At 47.3% G+C, this 22049-nt stretch overlaps 1 protein-coding gene across 5 annotated transcripts in view; it reads right to left on the bottom strand.

Moving 5' to 3' along the window:
• The window catches only part of SVEP1 (sushi, von Willebrand factor type A, EGF and pentraxin domain containing 1), a 1063460-nt gene that overhangs the window by 325112 nt on the left and 716299 nt on the right, over positions 1-22049 (bottom strand). For all 5 annotated transcript variants that reach the window (XM_085641350.1, XM_085641349.1, XM_085641348.1 and 2 more), the window contains exons 25-26: positions 15180-15337; positions 12204-12405 (exon numbers count right to left, since the gene is read on the bottom strand). In XM_085641350.1, the coding sequence (XP_085497476.1) occupies positions 12204-12405; positions 15180-15337 (360 nt within the window). The remainder of the gene's footprint in view (positions 1-12203; positions 12406-15179; positions 15338-22049) is intronic.

Below are 22049 nucleotides of genomic sequence, written 5' to 3' on the forward strand. Positions count from 1 at the left end.
TTCCCGGCGAGGTTGCGGGTTGAGTTCCAGGGTCGGTCCCACTTTTTTGACCGGCCGGAGGCGGTTGGAGACTGGTTGGATGCCCTGCCGCGGGGACAGGATCGAGACAGTCGGACGGCGGAGAACGGACGGGATGTGGTGGAACAGGACTAGAACTTGGTTCCTGGCGATGGACTAGACTGGTGAGGTTTTGTACCTTGGCTCAATTGCACTCTAATCTGGCACATCATGCCCATCAAATGCCTGGGGGTTGTGGGGAGCTTATTGGGGTCTTTTCCTCCTTCTGGGGTTCTTTTTGTGATATATGTTAGGGCGACAGGCACACTGCAAGTTGGGGGGGCTGTTTGGGCTCAAGCAGGGGTGCAGGGAGGGGGGAGTTGTGGTTCTGGGATTGCGGGGGAGGGGGGTTGTTGGGGATGGTTGTTTTTTTGTTTTGCAAGGCAATGTGAAGTTTACTGCTGACTTCTCCGGGTTGTGCTCTCCGGGATGTGGGTATCATGTGCGGGAGTGGGATGGGGGGTAGGGGATTGAGAATCCTTTCGTGGAATGTGAATGGACTGGGGGACAGGATCAAGCGCGGGGTGGTGTTGCAGTTCTTGAAGCGGTCCTTGCCCGACATTGTTTTCCTGCAGGAGACACATTTGATTGGGAACTCCTTCCAGGCCCTAAATAGGAGGGGATATCGCCTCGCCGCTCACTCTGGTTTCACTTCTGGCTCTAGGGGAGTGGGCATTCTGGTTAGGTCCTCTCTCCCATTGGAAGTGGACGAGGTGCTTCACGATGATAGGGGGCGATATGTGGCACTGGTGGGGAGATGGGAGGGCAGGACTGTGTCGCTCGTGGCTGTGTATGTACCTCCGGGGTTACAGACGGCTACATTTGCTGATTTGGGGCGTTTGGTCCTGGGTCTCCCGGGGGGGGGTTCTGGTGTTGGGTGGTGATTTTAACGCCGTTGTCTCCGGGTTGGAGGACCGTCACCCCCCCAGGGATCTCCCTAGGGCTCAGACCTGGTTGGGTGGTTTTTTGGACACTTTGGGACTTGTAGATTGCTGGAGATTGATGCACCTGGGACAGGCGCAATATACCTTTCATTCGGGGGCCCATGGGAGTCTCTCGAGACTTGACTACATGCTTATGCTGGCGATCCAAGCTGGGATGATTGGGGAGGTGCGTCACTTAGCCCGAGGTATTTCTGACCATTCCCCTGTATGGTTGCAGCTGAGGGTTGTCCCTGGGGCAGAGGGGAGAGTGGTACCCATTAACACCTGGTATCTTCGTAACCCTAAGATCCGGGCGGAGCTGGTCAAGTCTACTGATCACTGCTTTACTGATAACGTGGGGTCGGTGTCATCGGCCGTCTCCCTATGGGAGGCTTATAAAGTGGTGGTCAGGGGGCAGGCCTTGTCCCTTATCTCCCATACTAAGAAGTGCGATAGGGCAGAGGTGGTCCGCCTGGAAGCTGAAATAGCTGAAATGGAGCCTGACTTGGAGAGTGGTGTTACTGATGAGAAGCTGCATGTTCTCAGCCTCAAGCAGTTAGACTATAGAGCGCTAGTCACGGAAGCTGCTAAAGGGATGAGTAGAGAGCAGCAAGGGCGACTGTATGATGTGGGGGATAAGGCCGGAAAACTGATCGCTTGGTTGGATAAGAAGGAGAGGGCTAGCAGGGTGGTGCCCGTCGTGGAGAGGAGTGATGGAGTGCGTGTGACTGACCCGGTTGAGATCGTTGACTGCTTCGCGACTCATTTCCGCGGAGTATACTCTCCGGCCTCGATGCGATCGGAGGAGGATTCCCATCGCTTGCTTCGAGACATTGCATTGCCAACCCTATCGGAGGCTGATGCAGTATTGATGGAGGCGAAGCTGTCGTCAGATGAGATCGCTTTGGCCACTCGCTCGATTGCATCGGGTAAAGCGGTGGGGCCTAATGGTCTTCCCATCGAACTCTATAAGTTGCGTCCCGATAAGATAGCGCTGTATCTTCGAGACATGTTTTTGGCGGCACGTGCGGCGGGCTTCCTCCCCCCCGACCAACGCCTCGCTAGCATAGTTGTGATACACAAGGAGGGGAAGCCGCGAGATCGCTGCGCCTCCTACAGGCCCATTTCGCTGCTGAACGCAGAACCCAAAATTCTGGCTAAGGTGTTGGCTAACCGACTGGTTCGAGTCGTGGGCGACTTGATTCATCAGGATCAGTCCGGTTTTATACCCCATCGGAACACCGCTCTAAATTTGAGGCGGTTGCACGGCGTGCTTGCTAGAGCGGAATTCATAGGTGAGCCGGCCATCTTGGCATCGTTAGATGCTACGATGGCGTTCGACACCTTGGAGTGGCCATATATTTGGGCCGTGTTGGCGAAATTTGGATTCGGCCCTGAGTTTATTGGTTGGGTAAAATTACTATACGCTGACCCACTGGCTCAGGTGGTGGTGAATGGTAGGGTGTTGGCTCCCTTCGCACTGGGGAGAGGTACGCGGCAGGGCTGTCCGCTATCACCCCTTCTCTTTGCACTTTCTTTAGAGCCTCTCGCCGCCTGGTTGCGTTGGGAGCCGTCGTTGCGGGGCATTAGATGGACGCCCGAGTTCGAAGACCGTGTCTCCCTTTATGCGGATGATATCCTTCTGTATCTCACGTCTCCCCGGCGGTCGCTAATTGTGTTGGTGGATGTATTGAATTCCTTTGGCCGCAACTCCGGCCTGGTCATCAACTGGGCCAAGTCGTGCGTCTACGTCCTTTCGGGAGACGCCCCCCTTCTACCGCGGGATTGCCCAGTTCAGATTGCTACCCTGGGGTTCAAATATTTGGGAATCTTTATCTCACTGGATCCCGCGGTTCGTTATGAGCGAAACCTTCTACCTCCCCTCCAGCGATTGAAGGCCGATGTCGCGAGATGGCGACGACTTCCGCTCTCGCCACTCGGACGGGCGGCATTGTTTAAAATGATGTCGCTGCCTCGCTTTTTGTACGCTTTGCAGAATACTCTTGATGTCGTTCCGGCCCGTTATTTCCGGGAGGTGGAGGGTCTTCAGCGCCAACTGTTTTGGGACGGGCGGCCGCGGATTGCTCTCGCCAAGTTGACGCTCCCTTGGTATGATGGGGGGGTCGCCCTCCCCGATATTAAACGATACTATTGGGCGTCTCAGTTGGCGGCGGTGAACCACGGGATATATGGTCCTGCCTTAAACCCAGCCTTCGAGATGGATAAGTTCCTGCTCCCGGGTGAGGACTATAATAGGGCGCTGTACTCGGTGACCCCGGACACGCGGCTGACGGGACCCACGCGGGTGGCGGTACGTGTGTGGTACGCGGCGAATGCTGCGATGGGGTGGAGGGATCGCTTGACTCGGGCGACGCCGTTGTATGCTTCTGGGCGGTTGGGCTGTTTGTGGAGATCGAAAGGCTTTGAGAAATGGGATATGATTGGTATATGTAAGGTGGGTGATCTGTGGGCGAAGGGATCTTTCAAAACGTTCGACATGCTCAAACTTGAATATAACTTAAACGATAGAGAGTACTTCCGGTATGCTCAAGTTTACCATGCGCTTTGCTCGGTTTTTCCGGACGCTGCTGCTATCCCCGAGTATTCCCCACTGGAGGATAGAGTGTTGGATGGCTACGTGCCTGACAGCACTATTTCCTTGATTTATAAGAAACTCATTAATGATCGTGCGGACTTGCTGCTCCGTTTGAGGGAGGCGTGGACGGGCGATGGCTTGGAACTGGATGATGAGGACTGGGTATCGGCGGTGGCCTCCCCGAAAGAGGTGGCGATCCCGACCCGCCTACGATTTGTACAGCTGAAGATCCTTCATAGAGTGTATGTTACGGGGCCCGGTTTGCTGCGTATGGGTTATTCGATGGATGGATTGTGTAAGCGTGGATGTGGCCTGCCGGGCACTTTTCTTCATATCTTGTGGGAATGTTCGGAGGTTGTGCGATTCTGGAACGGTATCCACACCGTAATGGAGGGGGTCACCCACGTTGCCCTGTTGCCAGAGGCTAGGAGGTGTTTGTTGAATGTCTGGGAACCGAATGATTGTAATGCGGCACAGACACAGTGGGTGACCTTGGGATACATGGTGGCTAAGCGTAACATTGCACAGCTATGGGGCTCCCCGAGGCCGCCCACGATTGAGGTATGGAAGGAGAATATGGACTGGTGTATGTTTCGGGAAAAGACGGTGTATGTGGCGAGAGGCAAGCCAGGGAAATGGACTAGGGTCTGGGGTCCGTGGAATCTATATCGAGGGCGTATCTGCACCCCGCCTCTGTCATTAGAGGTCGATATTGCTTTGACCCCCTAGCCACGCGTTTCGCGGGAGGGTGTGAGGTGTGTTCCATGCTTTGTTTTCCCATTGCCCCCCGCCACAGCTTCCGGACAGGAACTGTTTTGGACATTGTATGTTGTCCCCCGTCCTGGGTAGAGCACGCTGCTGTCTCGGACTCTCATTGCCTTGAGTGTGTTTTATATTTAATACAAAATGAAACCGTTGTTTTTAATTGCTCCTGGCTCATGGCCATGGCCTGTTATAAGTGCTTACGAACAGCCGGGCGCTCTGCCTCTGGTTCATTTGATTGTGTGGCGTTACATTGCGAGCCCCCGGGCTCTATAGCGGCCGGCCCTGGTGGTTGTAGGCCCTTGTTTGTCTTTTATTGTGTGCTAACGGTTTCTAATAAAAAAAAAAAAAGATTATATTTGAGAAAATGTGAGGCCAGTGAGACAGCTAAAACAGTCTTTTGGTCATCCCTAAAAACACCCAGAAATAGATAAAGTACAGGGAGTAGGAGCGCAGCGGGTCTTTGTCTCACACGCATAAGGCAAATAGTCCTAGTCAAGAACATCACAATCAGCCCTGAAAGACACAGAAGATGAATTGTACTGCAGGATCAGTTCAAGTTTTCTTAAAAGACATTCAGGGAGTGTGGTAGTGCAGTGGCAGGCAGTTCAAGCCTCTTTCAATGACCTGGAACAAGCATGCCTGTGCAAGCTTTATTGGGAGATATGGAAAAAGTGTGTAATTGCAGGACCAGTGCAGTGTTACTTTAAAGACATAGAACGGATGTGGTACTGCAGGGCCACTGCAAGCTTCATTCAAAGACATGGAAAGAGTGTGGCATTGGAGGGCCAGTGCAAGCTGCCTTCAAAGACATGGAACAAGTGTGGTACCCAGGGCCAGTGCAGCTTGTTTCAAAGACATGGAACTAGTGTACTACCTCAGGGCGAGGCAAAGTGTGGCACTGGACAGAACAATTTAACATCTCAAATACAATGAACAAGCAGCATTTTAGACTTCGTATAAGTGTAAGAAACAGCCGTGGGGTGCAAGTTTGACTCACATGCATAGCAAGATTTCCACATGCAAAACAACTACAGCACCAGGCAGGAGTATGTGATCCCCTCATACCCAAAGAACAAATCCCAATTCGATCAGAAACACTGCAAACTTTCCTCGCATGCACAGAACATGGACAGCATTTGCAGGAGCAATCCAAGCCTGTGTGTAAACACACAGGGCCATATTATCAAGAACGGCTATAACATTATCGCCGCTTTAGCGGCAGGAAACTGCCACTAAAGCAGCGATAAGGGGCTTGATAATATGCCCTACAGAATTCCCATAGAAGCCGAGGTTCTGGTGTCAAGGACATCAAACCTGGGCTTCTATTGGAAATCTCTAGGACATATTATCAAGTCTCTTATCGCTGCTTTAGCGGCAGTTTCCTGCTGCTAAAGAGGCGATAATGTTTGCACCTTTCTTGATAATACGGCCCACAATGTGCAGCATCTGACAGCAGTGTAAGCTCCCATCACATGCAGGCCAGGTACAAAATGGTCATCATCAGTGCAAGCTAAGCTATCCTCACATATAGAACAGGTATCAGACACAGAATACCCAGTATAAAGTATAGAGGTGAATGAGCCACTGAAGCAAAATGCTAGGGCCTAGTTCAGCTCAAGTTCCTCTTGAGCCTTCAAGCCCAACATAAGCTGTGATTTCTTGAGTCTTCTGCCTTCTACCCACGCTCTAACCTCATGCACAAAGAATGAAAGACAAAGCATGAAACTTTGATGTCAAAGAGAAGCATGAAAGGGATACCAATCCAGAGGCTAAATTACACAATGTGAGACCAGAAAATCTAGCCCAGCTTCGCCACTTGAACAAATTGTGTGATCCTAGGCAATTATTTTATTTTTTCACGTCTCTTATGTTTTTTTTATTGCATATCAGAAACCGTGAAATATGTGAGGATGTGTGCTGGTAAAAAAAATTCGAATATAGCACACATATAGGGTGCACATCACAATTGACTTGCCTCTTAATTCACTAATGGTATTGTCAAAGTGGGGGTGGGGGCATAAATCTATCCACATGCATATTTAAAACAATCACTTTTAATAAAGGCCCCTCAAAGCAGTGATATAACATGATGTGGTAAGATAAAACGTTTCTCCAAAAAATATGCTTTTTGAATTTTGAAGAGACTTTATCATATTTCTGCATAATTATTCTTGCACAATGTCCATGCCAAATGTTCCCATGGCTCAGCTAGTGCCTGGAATCGTACAGCAAAGACGGGCTCTTAGCGCCAAGACAGACCCTTAACCTATCTCTTCCTGTTAATTAGTTGGCTCACCTTCTTCAGCCACAGCACTGTGTATAACAGTTACTCAAATTCCTCCTCTCCCAATATCTCGTTCTGAGGAGCAACATCTTGTTTTTCAAGATTCTTGCCAGTTTCCATGGGTCTCAGAGGAATAAATATTCCTACTTTTGGTTTTAATATGGAAGAATTGACCATTAGCGACCCAAAGAAGTTGTTTTAAGTTACCTGTGCATTTCTTTACCATAAAATTAAACACACAATGCTCAAATCATTCATTTTCCCAGTTCCAGAACTCTTTCCTAAATAAGTTTATGTTCTGTTACTAAGTGCCATTGTCAAGCCTCCACTTGTCAGGCTGAACCCTATGATTACTGTGACTGTCTTGCCTTCAGAAGATACTTAGCAGCATAGGAATAACTTCTTCTTTGACCTTTGCTGGCATCAGGCAACCAGGGCCGAACGGCAGACTTTGCATTTACAGTGGCGAGAATGCGCAGTGCTTGGCCATTCAGTGTGAGCGCAATGAGGCCTTTGCAGTGCCTCCACAAGTGCTTCAGTAGATTTCGCTACTCAGAATCTGAATCCTACAGCTGAGGTAATTGGACGGAGCTAACAGCGTGCTCCCATCACTGTTAGAGCTCCTGTGGTCCTAGTAGGCAGTAGTGCTGAAAGATTTTTAGACTAACGGTGCTGCCATAAATGTTACATCACTGAACTCATAGGGATTCTGAAAAATCCAAGCATCACACAAAGAACAAGTGTTACAAATAACCAACACTCAATTAGCAGGAAAGTGATATGGGTGTAGTATGTGGCTGGTGTTGCATTTCGGAACCCACTGACACAAATATATCCCTAAAGCATGGTGTGGTAGTCACTGTCATTTACAGACAGCTCGCTTTCAATCGGAATGACCACTACATTTGCAAAGATGTACAATTTCACTGATAAAACTATTGAGCGCACAAACAATAATGTATAGAAATTGGGTTTCAGTGAATATTTGTGATTTGCGCATCACCAAGTAAAGTGCCTTGATTTGCTTTGTCCACATTAATCTCCATCACACTCTAGCATTAGTAAAAAACATTTTTGCTTTCCTGTTTTTTTATTTTGAAATATGCGTACAGTTAATTTATAGGTATTTACATTTTGTTGTGTGTTAGAGAAAAATAACTTCCTACGACCTTTCTTTTCACACCGTTAAGATTTTCACATAGCTCACTTTTCAAACTGCTCATACTTTTCAGTAAATGAAAGATAAGTAAACACCATTCTCCATGTTAAAAGAATAAGCAGACATTTGTAAGAAGATTAGACTAACATTTGACCTGTCTTTGAATGCACAGCAAATGTGACAAAATAAAAAAACATTTTTTAAAGTAATCATTAATACTTGTTCACTTTTGAAACTCCAACATGTTTTTTCAGGTGCCCTCTCAAGGCTGAAGAGGCCCTTGTAGTTGGACCCCCTCCCAACTCTGGGCCAGGTGCATCAGACAGCCTGCACCACTGGTAGCTACACATCTGTAAGCAACAGTGGCACCACTGGTCTTATTAGGTAAACATGCACATCTCTGCTGAACAGCAAATAGTCTGCCTGCTTGGTTCATGCAATGGCAATATAGGATATTTTCAGGTAAAATATTTCAAAACACATCTTAATAATACCAGTGCATAAGATATCTTAAAACAACTGTCTTGTGGATATATTTAGAGTTTGTCGGACAGGGTACTCCACCACAAACTCAGCAGTGCCTGGCGAACAGCTTTCAATAAAGAGGGCTGCACTCCACCAGGGCAGTAGAGCACACCCCTCAATCTACCTGATGGAAAGGAGTGCAGCCTGCCAAACCCCACCTAAGCCCCTTGTTTGTAATGATATATCGACAAACCATTTGAGGTAAGCCATAAAAGTGTGGGGATCAAGCGAAAAGAAAAATGCAGTTCTCTGTTCTCAAGTGGTGGAGTATTTGTATTTATACAAAGATCCAAGCTAGTATATTAATCCAAGTGACAATGAGTTATCGGAGTGTCTTGGAATGTCTGATGGGAGGGAAAACCTGCTGCAGTAAAGTTATAATCAGTCCTGAGTCTACCTGTGACAGCCAGCATTAGACCCAAAGGAAAAAAATACTTGTGTGTTCATCTGCAATCAATCATCATTGTTTTAAGAAAGCTAAAAACCTCACTGAGGCCATTAAAATAGTTGGATTTTCAATACCTTCCACAATTAAGCATCTTTTTCATATCCGATCGCAACCAACTCAATTTACTTTGCAATATTTATGCCCTAACCTTTTAACAACGTGTTTTTAAATATTTTACTAAGAACTATTCTAAGTAGGCATTGCGCTAACAGAGCAGATTGGTTGCTGCTTTCAAGGATGTAAATGTTTCCCAATTAAATCTAGTGGAACCACTTTTCTTTGTTCTATGTATTTGTTTTTAGCACATTGACATTGTTTGCAGCAGGAGACGTTTTTAGAGGAGTACTACCAAATAACACGTTTTTCACATAAACCTACACAAATATTTACCACACAACATCCATGTAGGAAAGTAGGATCCACTTCTATGGTTACCCCCACTTTTTGCCTGGTGCTAAGCTGGTTTTTGACTAGTCTGACTAGGATCCTGCTAATCAGGACCCTAGTCTATCTGCTTTCTCCCTAAATTGTTGTGTTGAGTACTTAGGTACACTCCAGATTGGATACTGGTGTACCCTTATCAGTCCCTTGTATATGGTACTAAGGTACCAAGGGCATAGGTACCCCAGAGGTCTCCCATGGGCTGAAGCATGCATTATGCCACCCATGGGAGACCATGAAAAATGGATCTACAGGCCTGCCATTGCAGCCTGTGTAAGTTGGGGCTTGCACCACTTACTTAAGATATAGGTTAACTATATCTAAGGGTCACTGCACTTAAAAACCTATAAGTCAGCCCTATAGCAGGCCTGTGCAATCCTGAAGTCAGGGTGCTTGGTTCTAAGTGAGAGGGTGCCCCTGCATGAGCAGGACACCCTTGCAGTCTACGGAGTCCATTCTCCTGGGTTGTCAGTGAAGCAGCCATATACTATATAGAGGGGCCCATCGTAATTATGCGAGGACCATCTCGAAAACGGCTGCAATGTATCCTATCATGTTTGGTATCAAACATGTTGGAATCATAACCCCAAACTCTAAACAGTGTGGGAGGTGAGATTCCACACACTGGAAGAGCCCTCCGTTAGGCTCTCAGTGTTACCGGTACCAGTCTTCTGGGCCCGGACAGCAAAAAATGGTTGCTGCCGATCAGAGACACATTTCTGCCCTCCTGCTGCTGAGCCAAGCTCAAGCTGAGGGAGGTGGAACAATAGGCATCCTGTCACAGGGAAGAGTGACCACCTCCCAGGCAGGATTTAGTGTATTGGGACAAGGGTGGGTGCGCTTGCCAGCGCCTGTTCATAGCCCAGTACAAACCTGTTCTGGGAGCCGTTGGCTCCCGCTCTGGCATGGGAGTAACCTCCCCCCTGTCCAGACCCTCCCCTGGGAGGGTCCACTGAATTTTTCCAACCTTTTTCCTAGGGCTTACCTGGGTGCAGGTCGCTACATTTGTTGTGGGAAAAAATTCAAATCAAACACCACTGCACTTCATCTCCCTTCTAGTCTGCTGCATCGTCTGTGACTGTGCATCATGCAGGAACCTTCCAAGGCCTGTGAAGCATCAAAGACACCTCAAGTAATCCCCCTTGGAGTGAAGGAGTCACTCCCCTGCATTTTCAGGCACCGCAACTAAGTCGACCGGTCTACAGATCCTGAGCTCCTCTGGACTCTGTGGGCTCTGCAACACAGATGGTGATTTCCCACAACCGAAGCCTGCCCTGCCCTCTCACCAAGTTTTAGGCCAGTATACCATGTGGGGGTTACAATAACCGAGCCCTGTGCACCGCGTCCAACTTGCAGTTGCAAAGGCTTCTTGGATTCTTTGCAAGATGATCTTCGGGCTCCAAGTAGCCCTAACCTCGATCACCTCCAATGAACAGAATCTTCAGTCACACTGCATCGCGGCCTGCATCTTTTGGTGAGCTGCTTGAGGTCATCTTGTGACTCCGGTGCCTCCGGCCTGTGGGTCTACTTGAGGGTCACACTTGTTACTTTTCAGCTCCCCGGATTTATCAGCACCTGCCCTAACTCCCCTGCCTTTGGTGAGTCTCCTGGATCTTGCTGGCCCCAACGTTGCTCCTTCTTTGATTCCTACATGACTTGCCTTTGCTAAGGCTTGTAGGTGCTCCTGCCGGACACCGACCCCTCAGTACGCGACATCCTGCGTGGGACAGCTTGTACACAGGTCCTGGTCTTCCTCCGCATCGCCTAGTCCTCCCAGCTGCAGAGTCAAGGTCATCGTCATCATCCCTGAAGCACCCAACATCGGAGGGCATACGTCTTCCAATTCTCCTGGTCACTCCTGAGTAGCATAGACTCTGTTCTTTCTGCTTTTAGGTACTCCTCTTCAAGAATCCACTTTTGGATTCCCATGGACACTTTCTCCTCTTCCAGCAGTGGCACTTTCCTGAACGCCTACATTGGGTTCGACAGCGGTTTCCAACATCACATCACACGTATGCATCCTGCTTACCTGGTGTAGGTAAGGTGGGGAATAGGGTATCCACGGATGGGGTGGCTCTCCAACCTTCTGTCTTTCTAGGGGTTTCTTCTGGGTCCACTGGAAAGGGTACTTAATCTTTGATAATCCAGCACTTCTACATCCTCTTGACACTGTCTTGACTCAAGTCGTGGTTCTCATACCACTTTCTTAGTATATGGTTTGCTCCCCTCCTGGGGCCACTGTGTATTTCGTGCTATTTACTGTGTTTCTTTGCTAAAGTATTGAGTGCATTGTGTTTAGCTCCATGTTGGAGATATTGGAACATACTAGAGAGTATTATTTAATAAGTACATATTTTTATAAACACTTGGTTTGTTTTTTTCACTTAATTTATACTATAAGATTGCATTCTGGTAAAACAAGCTGATTTACACTCCTTCTGGACTAAGCCTGAAGGCTGCTCTCCACAGCTACCACTTAGAGAGCTTTCTAAGGTTGTCTAAGACCTCTTAGATCATCATAAGTGTTGTCTGGACTGGTGCAAGGTGCCCACTTACATAAGTGGACAACATATATCAGGCCAGCTACTCACAATCCATTACTTATATATCGTCAACTTAAGGATATATTAGTAAATATGGAATTATTATTCTTAACGCCAAATAGCTATTATCGCTAATACTGCTTGCTCTGCAGTAAATAATGGTGCCATAAAGCACAATTAAAAATGCTACCTTAGGGGACAAAGCAGTTAGGACCTTCTGTATTTTGAGACACTTGAAAGGACACTTACTCTGAGCTGTGTGCAGGATGCCTTTTCAACAGTACATTTTCAAACTTGTGAAAAAGTAACAAAGGCACTGCAATATTAAAGAAAATGCCTTACCCTTATTTTGAAATACTACATTTGCAAAGATCATTACATTGAGGTTCAAGAATATAAAAATGCATATTAAAATACATGAAAGTTCTTGTCTGTGAGTAATCCATGCTAACACTCTCTCACCCATTGTAATCTGTTAGCAGAAATGTATTGTAGCTGCCATCCTCCACAGCATACGATACGGGGGTGCCGTAATTGATGGTATCAGATGATCTCATCCAGAACGTACATGTGATGGCATTCAAGGCTGGGAGAACCCCATCCAGTAAGACATAGCCATAGATCCCAGAAACCTCAAAATCCAGGTTGAAGCCAGAAGATGGTTCTGTAACAGACAATGGGAACTGTCAGCTCTTCATCTTACTTATGAACCTGTTTCATTTCCAGCTTTCAAGTGCTTTAAAACAGGAACAGAAAGAAGCGGAAATACATAACATCATGCTATTGCAGGTCAGCTAAAAATGAAAACAATCATATCAATGAGTCCGAGGCATCCAGAAGTAAGAATTAGAAGGAAGAGGTCAGTGAAGCATTGAGGTGATTGGTATATGTGATTTATGAACGAGTGTGCTAACCCTCCTCTGGCAAAAAGAAGAGGACATTGCAAGAACAGACAGTGTACACTTAATGACCAATTAAAGAATGTAAAACTATCAAAACACCACTGGAATAAACAAGCTACAAGATGGAACTTAATATTGGAATTCCACTGAGGCAGTATATGGCCTATACCCCACAGCAGTTCAAAAACAAAGACCAGTTTCTGTGAAACAGTTAGATTGGTTATTGACTCTGAAGATATATTTTTGACGTTGGCTGTAGTGAGTAGCCCAATGATCCAGTCCTCGCCAGAATCTATTCCAATTTCCGGTTTCTTAAGGTCAGCATTTTGGCCACCGCTGTACCACTATTAATCCCAATTCTTTTGTGTTTAAGTAGGCTTTCAAGAATGTTGTTATCCATCAACATATAACATTGGACACATTGGACACATCATAAAAATATCTGCCTCTAGCAGGAGACCCGCTCTCAATTACTGCCTCGGCTAAAAGGGGTATGATTTCAGACAGTAATATAGCTCATTGAGAGTGTCTCTGTTTTGCTCACGTTTCCAGCACAAGTCATTGTTGAGTAGCCCTCATTTAGCTAAATGTATCAAAGTCTATTGAAGCTTGCTGATAAATTGGATGTGGATCACTATTTCTCCAATTAAGTGGTACATACTTCACACTATAACACACATTATGAGTGGTCCATTAAAATCCCTGTTATTCCGCATTGCCTGAATTATTGCTACAGAGGGCCCTGTTAATTCCAGTGGTGTGGAAAATAAAGGGGTCACAAATTTAGAAGGAAAAGCATGCAATTAAGCGGGTTTGCTCAAAGTGCCAAAATGTTCCAGAAAAGTGCCCAGAATAAAGCCCACCTCCACCCAAATTGGGACAGGGTATTGACCAACCTTCTGGTTTTGATGAATGCCTATCGCTATTTGTCCATGGGTCCCATTCACAAAACGAAATTTACATTTGTAGATTTACTCAGATGTAGATTTACTCTTGCACTTATGTATAAGTCTATCATTTCTGAATGTAGATTTACTTTTAAGTGCAGACTTGCATTTCTCTACTTCCTCAGTTGAATGAGTGGAGACATCGAAGACAGTATTTATAAGTGTAAATCTACTACCAGTAATTTTTCACATGCATGTAGAGATCACCCCACCGGGATGGAGCTTTTCACACCAGAGGGTATAGGGATACATAAAAAAGTTTATTATTTAAACAAATATATGTTAAAAATATTGAATTGGAAAGAGAAGATGTAAATGAATTTAAAATAATTATTATTAACCTAGACCTGAAAAATAAAAATTTACAGAAAACTATCTCACCAAATAAGATGCTTATTAAATAATTAAACATTTAAATTGCATCAATTTAGTTTATGAATATTATTTTTCAATCAAAATTAAAATGCACCCTTAATAAAATTGTCATATTAAATTCACATTTAATAATAGTTATGTGCTTTTGTATTAGTGTATATACTTTTATGTTTTTAAATGAAAATGTAAATGTAAATGTCAAGGTACTTATAGAGCGCACTGTCACCAGACGGCCACCTTGCGGTGTCGCCTTTGCGGTTTCCTGGCGCTGATACTCATACCGCTGTGGAACCCCTCCTGGCTTTCCCTGTGAAGTGTCCACTCCTGGGCACCCCCAGGGTGAAGCCAGGCATCCTTAGCGCTGTTGGGGCCGGTGTGGAGGCTAACCAAGCTATTGCCCAGAGTTGCAGCGTGGGGCCCATGATTAGAATAGGTACCAAGGTGAGAATAGACAGGTCTGAGGGAATTGAGCTCGAGCCCCGCCGAGGTGGGAATCGAACCCTGGTCCCTGGCCAGAACTCTGCTTCAGGGTCTGCCGCTCTAACCATTGAGCCACACTCCTCAACAATTTCTTTTTAATGTTCATTATTATTTTTTAATTTTTTTATTTAATCTTTCATTTAATCTAACTTCTCACTAAAACACTTAACACTTCATTGCAGATAAAACTTTGAATACTGATGAGTTGAATAGCAAAATACTTTTTCTCTTTGGCATCAGCTATGATAAATCATTGTTTATATCTGTATACATTGGTAGGCACCTATTTGCATTTTTCTACTTTCATTCACGCTTCAGGTTTGGAAGAATGGTAGGTGTGTGTATATATATGTGAGTGTTTCCTGTTGCATCCCTAAGTAACTCTTCCTATCTGTATGTAGAAATCATGTCCCCTGCTGGAAATCATAAAGTCTCATATTTAAGTGCCCCCTTACCAGCGTGAATCTTTTACAAATATGTTGGATGCACTAAATTTCAGCGTATACACCGCTGGATATTCTTAAAATGTCATGATTTGCAGCTAGAGGGGTGTTCTATAGTGATTTAGAAATGTGGTTTAGATTTGGGAGCTTTGTGTTTGGCATCTGCATTAGTAAGTTACAATGGATAAGTCTGTCATATGACATATTGTTCAACTTAGGCCAGATACGCTATCTGCATATCTATTGTTTAATCCCAGTGCCACTGAGCACAGGGTAATCAATTATATGTACCTGTTTCGCACCTGGTGCCTGTGAATCCAGGTGGACATTTGCACAGGTATGCATTCACGGAGTCCATACAAGTGGCTTGGTTCATGCATGGGTTAGATTCACACTCATTAATATCGTTTTCACACCTCAGTCCAGCATACCCTGAAGCACACTGACACCTGCGGAGTAAAAAACACTTTAGTATGTATAACTTTTAGCATGGTTTGATAATTGTACTTTATAAAAATATTCCATATATTCTTTAATCTTTTTTCACAATAAGACAGAGATGCAACCCTATTAAATATGCTTTAAGTTGTACCTCACTGTATCATATTTACAAACGACGTGTTGTTAACCAGTTTGGCATTTACACCCTTTCTGTATTTCTTATAGAAATGCAGCAATGCATCATTCATCACTGTACCCTTTGACATTCCCAGGGATTGGTGATTTGAGGTTCAAATGTATCTGATTAATTACATGTTGTAAATCATATCTTAGAAACAAATTATGCATTACTTATTGAACTGCATGGAAATGTAATAGGCACCAGAGTCACTCCATTCCATACCAACGTATGCATGGGTTGATATGAGAAGTCTGCAGTGACAAAGTCTGATTAAACCTGATGAAATCTGATTAAACATATCCTTAAGGTTATTTGGCGGTATTCATTGATAAGGGGTCACATAAAGAACTCCTACACTATTAAATATGCTTTAATACCAACAGTTAAAAAACAGAATTCACCATACAATTATACAGAGGCTGACATGTGGTGGCAGATGAATATATCGGTTAGGCACACACAGAATTTTACTTTTTTGTCTGGTGGAGATGTGATCCCCCTTCCCCCCCCCCCCCCCCCCCCCGACATCATAACCTGAGTCCTTAATCCTACTTGTGTGCACATTTGAGGAAATGGAATATGTACTGTGTAGAAGATCATCCATATGAAGGGTAGATATTGTCCAGTTAAGGATAGTGTACATTTTGTCCAAAGCAGCAGCTCACATCCAGGTTGAGCTTGTCCTTCTTGTGAACATGGTATCCTGAATGCTTTTGTCACTCAAGTACTTCCCCAGAACTTTCATCAATATGTGGAGGGCAGCAGAATCTAAATTGACATCATGCATTGCCAGAGTACCTGCCCCTCAACACTAAGGGCTTGATTTACATATTGGCAGATGGGTTACTGCATCACCATGGTGACAGATATCCTGTCCATCAAAATATAAATCCCATTATATCCTAAGAGATTTATATTTCGGCGGATGGGATATCCGTCACCATTGTGATTGAGTAACCCGTCTGCCAAGATCTGAATCAGACACTAAAGGGCATATTTACAAGGGCTTTATCTCCACTTTTTTTGGCTTAAAAAGCCAAAAAAGCAGAGATAAAACTATCACCCTATTTACAAGAGTGTGCAAACATGCATATTCGCATGTTAGCACCCTTTTTCCCAGCGCCTCCCTTTGCATCTCTAATGAGATGGCGTCACTGGGCGTACCCCGGATGGACTACCTTGCAAATATAGCTGATGTTCACATCGCGATATTTACAAGGCAGCCCACAGGATTTTAGCAGACGTTAGATTTTGGCGAAAACGGCCGCTAAAATCCTGACTTACCTATGTTTGACATAGGTGGTGGATTATGCTGATACAACCACAGGGTCATATCTGCAAGGTTATCACCATTTTCCAGGGAACATCACTGGAAAACCAGCGATGTTCCCTACAAAACGGCGATAACCTCGCTATCTCTGGAATTCTTATCTCCCTGGAGAAACGCGTTGTCAATAACGCACTACCAGGGTGATACATTCCAGAGATAGCCTGCGATAAGTAATGTATCGCTAAGCATGGCCAGCGATGATTATCACTGGCCGTCCATAATATGCATATTATCAATGGCCAGCGATAATTATCATGAGGCACAAAGGACTGCAGCCCAGTGTCCAGATCAGATTAACAAAATCAGTATAAACAAGAAGCCTAAGGAGTTGCAAGGGAGCCCACTGTGACAGCAAATGTGCTTAATTGGCCCAGTCCTGAATCACTCTCTTACCATCTTTGAAATTGGGAGAGGTCAATAGCTCACTGTACTGAAACTGAAGGTTAAACTCTTCACAGTAGGTCCCTGACTAGTGTCATTTTGGCTACAGTGGGTAGGCCTAACTTTGTAAACCTGTTAAAGATTCTCAGATATTATAGTGTGAAGTCAAAGTTGGACCCTATCCTAAATCTTAGTTTCTCAAATCCAACTGTTGAGTGCAGTGTGTATCACAGATCCTGTGGGAGCTCTCGACAACACTTCTAGCCAGTTTAGAGAATATAACTTTAGGTGTTATCACATCTTCAGCACAGCTACTCTTTACACCAACTGTAAGACTGGTTACTAAATACCAGGCTAACTGGTCACATTGAATTAAATGTACCTGGTGGCCCCAGACATTGGCTACTAAATATCTAGTAGTTCTGTTAATGGATGCCACGACTCTTTAGGTTTTGGTTGGGACCTCTGTTCATTTGGGTATTGAATTTGGTTTTTTACTATTTTCTTCACATTCAGTGTTGCTTCTCCTTGATCAAAGGTCCACTGAGAAATGAAGGCAAATAGCAGATTGTCAGAACCTTTTTCAGAGGTCCATAGAGCAAGCAGGAGCTACTGAGTTCAACTGTGGGGCTGGAGGTCTTTTACTCCAGATGATCAAGGTCCTGACCTACTATGGGCTGTGGCCGACTGGGCCATGTACCCCTTTACTGCGTGACTCTCAGTGGTAGCGTGGGTCGAGCAGCCATAGGCTTCTTGGAGGGGAGGTAGGTGCAAGGTCTATACCACAAATAATATACTCGGTCTTAAGGAAGGCTAGCACTCGAGCATCATCCGGGTAATATCCTGAGTGCCACTATTGTCTAAGGACTTTGGTTACTCCCCATTTGCATAAGGCAACATTCAGACGAGATCCTGCTATTGACTACAAGTCTTAGAAGTTCCTTGATGACTTTTTAAAAGTTAAAGTATCTCCGCGCCATAGCACTTCAATCAGAGCAAGTTCCTCCAGAGGCGCGGTAATCAATCTTGCCCACTCACATTTGAGTTGTGGCATGAAAGGCCTGGGTGTGTGCCAGCGCGCAGCAATGAGGAGAAGCCTGGATGGTGCTGGCAAGGCAGTTGGTGTCCACAGTGCTCCTCAACGCAGTAAGTCTTACTGAGTTGCAGGTCTCGCTGTGACTGAACTGAGCCTTCGTCCTGTGCAGTGTTGTAAATAAGAGGGGCAGTCGCCTTGTGTGCCATTGTTTTTGTTCCGTGTGTGCCAGGTGAGGGTTTCCATGAAGAGAGAGGGCCACGCCCTAGAGCAGCTTGCGAGAATGAAGCACAGCGGATTGCAGAGTTTCAACTTAATCGGTGTTTTGTGATTACGTTGATACTCTGCTTCTATGGGCTGCAACGCACTATGCTTCATTCTAGCACACTGCTCCAGGGTGATGGCCCTCTCTCTTCATGGCAGCCCCCACCTGGCATAAACACAACACAAACAATGGCACTCAGGGCGACTGCCCCTCCAGGTCACAACACTGCACAGGGTGAGGGCTGTGTTCAGTCACAGCGCTGCACTAGAGCGATGGCCCTTATTCTTCACAGCCGCTTCCACCTGGCCAAAGCAATCAGAAATTGTGCTGAGATTCTACAATTTAACAGGTTTGGGAGGCTCCAGCTTCCCTTTTTAAAATCTGTTTCAAGGCGCAGATGTGACTTAGTGTCTTAGACTTTGAACTTTGTGTTGTGGGGGTTGCCCTCTTTTTAAGTGCCCACTACTCCTTCCTGTCTGTAGCCCAGAAAGCAGCAGGAGCGACTCCTAACGTGACTGGTCCACAACACAGACCATAGGAGAGACTAGGGGATCACAGTTGAATGTTAGCCGCACTGATATATGTCTATACCCCTGCCCTTGCACCTCCCTCCTGCTGTCCAAGATCAGCATTATGCCCCTAACAATCCCTTCTGCCTTCCATGGTCCTCTGTCCTGCACCCCTGCCTGCCTTCTGAGGTCAGCTTCATGTCCCTGCCTCTCCCTCCAGCCATCTGTGGTCTGTTGTGCTGCCCCTGCCCGCAGTCCTTTACCCTTGCAGCCCTTGCCCCTTCTGCCTGCCTTACATAATCCGTTATGCTGCCCCGATTACTCCCTCATGTCCTTTGTGGTCAGCTATATGAGAGGCCCTTTCCTCCTGCACTTTGTTGTATGTTGTGCTGCCCGTGGTCATCCCATCAGTTCTGCATTGTCTGTGTCCTGCCCTACACCTCACTGCCTGGTTGTTTGTTTTCTGTTGATGATTTCATTCTTTTTAATTGATTTCATTGCTACTACGGTACCAAAAAGATCATCAAATAAGTGGGCATGCTGGTTACGGCTATACAATGAGCTGGTACTACAGTACCCTCAACCAGAATATATAAAAAAACTTTAACTACCCCACATGGCCCTGGGAGTCAGGGTGGACCCATGACCCCATCTTTCCCCCTTATATGACTAATTCCTTACATGCTGTAATGGTTGCTGCAACAGCCAGTCAAATCCCTCAATACTGCTGTGCTGGTATAGATACAGCAGTACTAAAAAACGCCCAAGGACAAAAAAGCTACTGGGCCAATCAAAACGTTCTTTTTTTATAAATTACAGTACTACAATCAATCAAACAATCATTTAGAAAGCACAGCAAATCACCTGTAAGGGTCTCAAGGCGCTGGAGTTGCTAGCTGCTTCGTGGTGATCTGTTAAATAGAGCAGACATGTTTTGAGTCCTTTCCTGAAATGCTGGAGCGATTAGGTGGTCCTGATATGCAGGGGAAGGTTGTTCCAGGCTTTGGCAGCCAGGTGTGAGAAGGCCGTCCTCCGCTGTTAGCTCGGCAGATCCAGAAGGTGTCTCCACGGAAGAGGGAGGCAGATCGTAGTTGTCTGGTCATTACGTGGAAGGTCATGCGTTTGTTGATGTATGTGGACCCTTGTTGTGCAGGGCTTTGTATAATTGGGGGGCGTGGCCAAGCCGCGAGCTAAGATGGCCGCACGGCGTTGAAGCTCTGCCATCGACCCGCCGCAAACCCTGCTTTCCTCGCCCTCCTGATGCGGGCGCGGGACGCCCGACACCGCCGCTGCTCCTTCTACGGCCCCGGAGCGCGCCAGTATGCAGAACGGACCTCCCGAGCCACTGGGACGTCCGGCGACGACCACATCACCCTGAGGCCTCAGATGGCGGGCTGATCCGGGGATTGGGGACGCGAGTGCGTGGAAGGCGGCCGGCCGAGAGACAGGTACCCGGGGGGGTCAGAGGGGGGGGCATTGAGCACCGTGGTGCTGTCAGGCGGGGGCCTGCTTCTCTCCCTGTGCCGTTGCGGGCCGGAGGACGACCGGGCGCTCGGCTCTTGGCCTGCGCTCCGGGCGCGGCCTCGCTCGTTGTCTCCTCCCTGGGGCCCCGGGCTAATTCGGTCGGGGAGCCTGGGAGGGGTGGCGTGACGACCTGCTAATGGTGGGGGGGGGGGGGCGGTTGGGGCTCGGCGCTGGGCCTGGCACCCGGGTTGTCTCTGCCTCGGTCCTTGGGCCCTCTCTGGGTTGGCCATGTGCTCTGCGGCCGGTTTGCGCGATCCTCCCTTGCCCCTTCCGGCAGCGTCGAGTCGCGGCTGCTGAATACATCGCGCTGGTGCACTTGATGTTCCATCGGGACCCTGCTGGCTACATATAGTTGTGGCCCTTGCCTGCTGCACAGCGAGGTCGAGATCTGTCCGGTACCTGGTGGGCACAGCAACGCCCATGGTCCAGAGCAGCTTGGCTGAGGATTGGCCTGCGCCGTTGGACTGACGCTCCATCGTACCTGTGCCACCCCTGCTCTACACACGACTGGCTGGTGGCCGTCTGGCGGTTGGGGGCATGGGTCGCAAAGACCCAAAGCAGAAAACGTTGCAGTTCGAGCAACTATCTGAGCAGCCCGTGGAGAGCCGCCCTGACATGCCGGACCCTGCTGGTGGAGCGACCGGCGGCTCGACGGCCCGTGCCCCATCCCCGGACTGGCTACAGGAGATGCGTGCCGGCTTCAGGGCCCTGGATGGTCGCTTTGATGCCCTAGATAAGCCTCTGGAGACTATGGGGGCCAAAATCCAGGCCCACGACAAGCGTTTAGGGGAGGCTGAGGCCCGGATCTCTGCAGTGGAGGATAGATCGGTGCAGGAGACCAAAAGGGTGGAAAGATTGGAGCGCAGATTGAAGGAAGTGGCCAGCAAAAAGGAAGACTTGGAATCGCGCAGTCGGCGCAACAACGTGCGAATTATTGGGGTTCCGGAATCCACAGCCACGGGCAGGCTTGATGTTTTTGTGGAACAACTGTTGGCTGACATCTTTGGGAGAGAATCCTTCACTCCTGGCTTCGTGGTGGAGCGTGCTCACCGCTCCCTGGGGCCGAGACCTAACCCGGGGCTCCCGCCTCGCCCGCTTATTGCCCGTATTATGAACTTCCGAGACCGCGACACTGCCTTGCGGCTTGCCAGAGAGAAGGGTGAGATTACCTGGCAGGGCTCGAGACTCTCACTCTACCCAGACTTCACCGCCATGGTCCAGGAGGCCAGGCGTAAGTATGCGGGGGTGAAGGCGGCGCTCCAGAACCTGGGCCTCAAATATGGCATGCTCTACCCGGCCCGGCTTCGGGTCGAGATAGATGGCCGAGCTCGGCTCTTTGACAACCCCACTGAGGTGCAGGACTTCTGCCGTAACTACAAACCGTGCAGAGGCCCGCCGGGGGGGGATGAGGGCGGACGGTCTCCCCCTGGTAGTGGGTCTGCGGGCAGCCAGGACCTGTTTTTGACCTCCGGTGTCGGCTGAGACGGCGCCCGTAAC

Source organism: Triturus cristatus, chromosome 2_2 (assembly GCF_964204655.1).
Source record: "Triturus cristatus chromosome 2_2, aTriCri1.1, whole genome shotgun sequence".
NCBI classification, from domain to species: Eukaryota; Metazoa; Chordata; class Amphibia; order Caudata; family Salamandridae; genus Triturus; species Triturus cristatus.